At 53.0% G+C, this 6,331-nt stretch overlaps 1 protein-coding gene across 1 annotated transcript in view; it reads left to right on the top strand.

The window, feature by feature from the left end:
- LOC107148653 (keratin, type II cuticular Hb3) overlaps nt 1–4,169 on the top strand; it is a 31,529-nt gene extending 27,360 nt beyond the window's left edge. Inside the window, exons 8-9 of the mRNA XM_048802772.1 lie at nt 3,335–3,366; nt 3,574–4,169. Of these exons, the coding sequence (XP_048658729.1) occupies nt 3,335–3,366; nt 3,574–3,809 (268 nt within the window). The 3' untranslated portion in view covers nt 3,810–4,169. The remainder of the gene's footprint in view (nt 1–3,334; nt 3,367–3,573) is intronic.
- The last annotated feature ends 2,162 nt before the right edge of the window (nt 4,170–6,331 follow it).

The following is a 6,331-nucleotide window of genomic DNA, read 5'->3' as shown; positions in this document are numbered from 1 at the left end:
CACCAGCCCCTGGTTCCCACCATGGATCAGGATCAGGAAAGGGAGAAGTTGTCCTGTTCTCAGGGCCCACCTCTGCCTGACCTCTGGTGAGCTCCAGGGTCAGAGGCCCCTTCAAACAATCACCCCCATGCCAAGAGCTGGCTGACCCCTGATCCATCCTCTCCACCACCCCGAATGGCAGGTGCGCTTCCTGGAGCAGCAGAACAAGCTGCTGGAGACCAAGCTGCAGTTCTACCAGAACCGCAAGTGCTGCGAGAGCAACCTGGAGCCCCTGTTCGAGGGCTACATCGAGACCCTGAGGCGGGAGGCCGAGTGTGCGGAGGCTGACAGCGGGAGACTGGCCTCAGAGCTCAACCACGTGCGGGAGGTGCTGGAGGGCTACAAGAAGAAGTGAGTGGGGCCGCTCTGGTGTCCCTTCCCGCACAGACTGGCTTTGGGAGAGCCCTTGGCACAGATGATGAGAATGCCCAGGGAGGGTGTGTGGCCCAGCACAGACTGAGGGAGTGCAGGACCTGTTCATGGAGCTGTGACCGTCCACACCTGCCTGAGAGCAGCCCTGAGGCCTGGAGTGCTCTGCACCCACCTCAGCCTTCCATCCTTTGAGGCCACACTAGGTGGCCCCCTGCCTTGGTGCTCAGTTCTGAGTTCCTCTGGGTCTATGACACCTCACAGCAGAGCTAGGATTGACACCATGGCAGAGGGCGCTGGCTGCAGTACCCCAGAGGCCATAGTGTCCACTCCCAGAATGGGGTCAGGCCAGAGTCCTTCTCCACCTCCTGAGGGGACCTTAGTGCAGCCTTGGCACTGGGACTGGAAGGTCCCACAGGAGCCCTCTCCATCCCCAACTCAGAGTGGAGAGAGGATCCCAGACACCCCAACTCCAACCAGCAAGGACTTGGCAGGGCGGCTGGGGCCAGCGGTGTGGGCTTCCCTCCCCAGCCCCTGGCTGGCCTGTGGGGTGGGGTCTGTGGACACTGCCCTGCCCTCACCTCCCCTCTCTCCCATCTCAGGTATGAGGAGGAAGTTTCTCTGAGGGCCACAGCTGAGAATGAGTTTGTGGCTCTGAAGAAGGTGAGTCGCATGGCTGAGGGAAGCAGAGCCATGGGGGATTTCAGGGCAGACTCTTTTGGGGTCACCATGGGGGCTCAACCTCAGGGTGGGTGCAGTGACCTCTCCACATCAGGATGGGCAGTTGCTAGAGAGGCAGACCATCAAATGGCACACCTAGGGCTGTGACAAGGGAAATGACCCCTCGCACCCGCCCTGGGGCGAGGGGGTGGCTGTGTTGACCTCTGGGTGCCTAGGAGGTCTGTGGCTGGGGTCCCCTGGAGTCCAGGAGTTTAGTCTGCCTGTTGGGGGTGGTGTGGTCTGTTGGCATGCTGAAAGTATGATGACAAAAGCAAAGATCTGACCCCAGAGTCTAGGGATGATGCAGTAGGACCGGGAGTGGTCAGGGGGCTACTTGGGAGACTGCTGGGGGTTAGGGAAGGACCAGGTGGCAGAACTGAGGGGTCCCCTGGGCAAGCTTCCTACAGGAGAGGTAAAAAGGAGAGGTGGGAGGGGTCCTGCCAGGCAGGTGGGCCATGTCCAAGGCACCAAAGGTTTGTTGTCACAGTTGAGGAAGTTGCTGGGTGCATCTGGGGAGAGTCAGAAGGCAGGAGATGGCTTGGTGGTAGAGACAGTAGGGATCCTTCTCCCCTGGTGTGAATGGAAGGGGTAAGAGGAGAGAGGAATTTGGAGGCACAGTCTTCAGGGACCCTCTGAGCTCAACCCCCCATCTTCCCAGGACGTGGACTGTGCCTACCTGCGCAAGTCAGACCTGGAGGCCAACGCAGAGGCGCTGACCCAGGAGATCGACTTCCTGAGGCGACTGTATGAGGAGGTGAGGGTCGCTAGGCCGAGCAGAGGGCTAGAGGGAGTGGGGAGGTAGACAGGGATTTGTGTCTGGGGCTCCAGGCTGGATTGTGTGATCAGGCAGAGTCTGGGGGCCAAGGGAGTCTGAGAAGTTGGGCACTGGTGTGCTGGGTTGAGCTCTGGTCTCAAGGAGCCTCTGACATGTCCCCATGCTCCTCCTGCAGGAGATCCGCATTCTCCAGTCCCACATCTCTGACACCTCAGTCATCGTCAAGATGGACAACAGCCGAGACCTGAACATGGACAGCATCGTGGCTGAGATCAAGGCTCAGTATGATGACATTGCCAACCGCAGCCGCGCTGAGGCCGAGTCCTGGTACCGCAGCAAGGTGAGGGGCTCAGGACCCCTGCCTTGTGCATGGGGCAGTGGGAAGGGAACAAGGCCTCTTTTGCCTGGGGACTCTGATGCCCTGAGGTGGTGAGGGGAGGACAGACAGCTCTGAGGTTGGGGCCAGGGCAGGGCTGGCTGGCTGGTTGCACAGGCTCAGTGTGGCCCATGCTGAGCCTCAGAGCATGTCTGCCTCCCCCAGTGCGAGGAGATGAAGGCCACGGTGATCCGGCACGGGGAGACCCTGCGCCGCACCAGGGAGGAGATCAACGAGCTGAACCGCATCATCCAGAGGCTCACGGCCGAGATTGAGAATGCCAAGTGCCAGGTATGGCTCACTGTGCCCAACAGCAGGGGGGCTGGGCCCTGCCCTGTGCCACACAGCCAGGCTGTGCCCTATGTGGGCCTCACCACTCATTCTGCAGCCCATCTGCCTGACCAGGTCCCCAGCGTGGTCAATCTGGGTGATCCAGGTGAACAAGGCAAGAGGGCCTGTTTCTGGGCTGTTCCCAGCTGTGAGGAGACCCTGGGCACATCCAGGCAATGACATATACACACACTCAGGGACCATAACCTCCCCTGTTCTCCTCTGGGTCTCTAGAACAACAAGCTGGAGACCGCAGTGACCCAGTCTGAGCAGCAGGGTGAGGCGGCCCTGAGCGACGCCCGCTGCAAGCTGGCTGAGCTGGAGGGCGCCCTGCAGAAGGCCAAGCAGGACATGGCCTGCCTGCTCAAGGAGTACCAGGAGGTGATGAACTCCAAGCTGGGCCTGGACATTGAGATCGCCACCTACAGGCGCCTGCTGGAGGGAGAGGAGCAGAGGTGGGTCTCAGCCCCTGGATGTTTGTGTCCCCAGTACTGATACCTTGCCTAGACCCCATCTTTTCCTTGGTTCATCAAAGGTCAAGATTCTGGGGGTAAAACCTAAGATTTATCACCTTGGGAAGGTAGGGTGTGTATGGTCAACCCGCTCCCTCTGGGCCTTGGTTCCTAATTTGTTGAGACTTCTTTGTGGATCCCACCCTAAGACTTTGGAGAGCTCTGTTTGCAACTGGGGCCGGTCACTAATTTCCTTTTCTTGTCCACCCTCAGGTTGTGTGAAGGCGTTGGGGCTGTGAATGTCTGTGAGTATTGGGGCCCATAGCGAACAGATCTCCCCCTTCTCTGTGGGGGGGTGTATGGAAAGAGGGATAGCAGTAAGAGCAGGACATAAATGGGGGGCTGGTGTCACTTCAGGAGGGACAACCAGAAAAACCATGAGAAGATGCCCTGGGGGAAATGGGATGCCTTGCCCCCCCTCCCAGTTTTGACTCAGTCTTCTGGGACTGCAGGTGTCAGCAGCTCCCGAGGCGGAGTCACGTGCGGGGACCTCTGTGTGTCTGGCTCCAGGCCGGTCACTGGCAGCGCCTGCAACGCCCCCTGCAGCGGTAACCTGGTGGTGAACACTGGAATGTGCGCGCCCTGCAATTCTGTGGCGTCCTGTGGCCTGGGCACTTGCGGAGTGGGCTCCTGTGGCATTAGCTCCTTCGGAGTGGGCTCTTGCTCCAGCAGCTGCCGGAAATGTTAGTCGCATAGGCTGCAGGCCAGGCCCTGGCCTTTCTCCTGAGGAGCCAGTTCAGCCCCTCTCAGCCTAAGGGCCTGAGGCAAGGGCTCCACTGCTTCTGCACTTTGGTGGGTCCCTTCCGCTCCCAGCCCCTTTGGTTTCCCTGTGTGATCCCCTGCTCCTGGGCTCTGCTGACCGGCAATGCAAAGAGCTAACCGAGAAGAAGTCCCCTTGGAGCCTAGAAAGGGGAGGACCAGGACCAGGGCCATACCCTGGGATACCATGGGGCCCAGGCTGGAGCCCCCCCGCAGCCTCCCCCTTCCTTTTCTGCCCTGTTCATCTCTGTCTTACTGTGTTTCCAATAAATCAATGTAGCCAACAGTGGACCTTGTGTGCATGTCTGTTAAGCTCCTCAGGTGCTGGGGTTGAGAAGGGCCTCAAAGTCACATGGATCAGATAAAGACCCAGGGCTGCCTCCAGGACTTTCCCTTACACCTGGGCTCACAACAGTCTGACTTAGCCAGGGTTTGTGCTAGGCTCTACATGATGGAATTTGGTCCATACAACTTTAATGATTTTACCCACACAACCTCAACAATACATCTCACAGATGAAGAGATCAAAAGTGGAGACCTGTGGTAACCAGCTTTCCACTTGGTTGAGTGGTTGAACTATGGTTTGAACCCTGTGTGGGTCTCTAGGGCTCATTCCACTAGACCGTAGCTACCTCAAAGACATCCTGCGCACGTCTGTGAACTGGTGGATAATGAGTGTTAGATTCTCTCATGACTCAAAACTTAAGGAAACATCACTCACTGCTTTGTTGGTGAAGACTCATGCCTGGGTAATTTATTGGAATTCTTTAGGAGTAGATACATGAATATGATTTAAAGTTTCAAAAAGCCTTTTTTTTTTTTTTAATGGAGTCTCTTTGAGGTTTGGAGACCTGCCATCACTGATGCATTGCCTCAAAGACAGAAAACTACACACAGAAACATGATGTGGCCCAGAGGTGAGAGCAGAGACTCTGGATCCAGGCTGCCTGGGTCCAAAGTGACTAAGGAACTCAGGCAATGTGCTGGCTCTCTCTGTACCTATTGGCATATTTCTAAAATAACAATAAAAGAACACTTACCTCAAGGTCAATTTAGTATTTTAAACATAAAACACTTAATGCCTGCCACAAAATAATCACTATATGCATTTGTCATTAGTGTTACTCTTTTGCAGAATGCAAAGTAGAAGTGTCTCCAGGGGTCAAGGCCATGGCCAGCCTCTTATTACACTCATTCATGATCAGAAATTACAAGTACAGGGAGAAATCTCCACGTCTTCTGGACCAGTGAGCTCCCTTGGTCAGGGAAGTATTCACAACACTGACAAGAGTCTTGTGAGTGTTATGTGTTAGGGGGTGGGGTTGGCAGCTCAGCGGCACCATGGGCCCTGGTGAGTTCCTGAACAAGCATCTTTAGAGCAGGGTGAATCTCTAAACGTCAAGTCCCAGGGCCAAAAAAATTAGTAGAAATGGAATTCCTCTGCCTCGGGACAAGACAAATTTGAGAAAATAGAATACTGAGAAAGGAGAAGTGAGCGGCCTTAACAAAGGCTCTTATAAGAAATCAAGCCAAGGTCTCCTGGACGTTTCTCATGAAATTCTGAGCAGGACAGAGCCTCGCAGAGTTCCATAGTGGGCTGGTGTTGTAACCAGCTCTCTATACTGTGGCACCACACTGCTGAGAAGCAGGCCTAGTTAAGATACCATCCTGAAGCCCAAACACCAGCTCCTCACTTCTGTCCCTCCCCAGTCCAGAAGTCACCTACATCTCCAGTCCTGATGGACTCCCCATCTCTGCCACCTTATCCCTCCTCCCCTCCTGTGCCACTGGTCATATCAACCCAATTGGTCCTTGAAGCTCTGCCATACTTTCATTCCCTCACCTACTCCAAGTCTTGACTCTCTCCTTCCCAGTCCAGCTCCACAACCCTCTCCTCCCTCCAGGATCCTGCTGCTGGAGAGGCTCAGGCAGAGAAGCAAAGGTGAACACATCATGTCCATGTGTGGAACAGTCACAAAAATGGACCTCTTCACTGTGTGACCATTAGCAGGTCCCCTCCCCTCCATGGGCTTCAATGTATTCATTAATCTAGTCTGGACTAGATTATATGTATTATAATATAATATAGATTATGCATTATATGCTATATAATACAAATTATATATATATTTAATTTATATGTATATTTAACTTATATATAATGAATACTGTATATAATTATGTAAAATAATTTTTATATAATTTTATATAGATTATAATATACTCTATATTATAGATTAATATAGATTATGTGATATAATCTATATTATATATTACATTTATATATTCTATTCACATATTTTATATATAAATTATAATATTTATGTAAATTATATATTTTATTTATATAGATAATAATTTATATAATTATTATATATAATAATTTATATATAATTTATGAATTATATATAATCTAATCTAGACTGGATGACTGCTAAGATCCCTTATCAA

Source organism: Marmota marmota, unplaced genomic scaffold (assembly GCF_001458135.2).
Source record: "Marmota marmota marmota unplaced genomic scaffold, marMar, whole genome shotgun sequence".
Lineage (NCBI taxonomy): Eukaryota > Metazoa > Chordata > Mammalia > Rodentia > Sciuridae > Marmota > Marmota marmota.
This window is presented reverse-complemented; position numbering and strand designations above follow the sequence as displayed.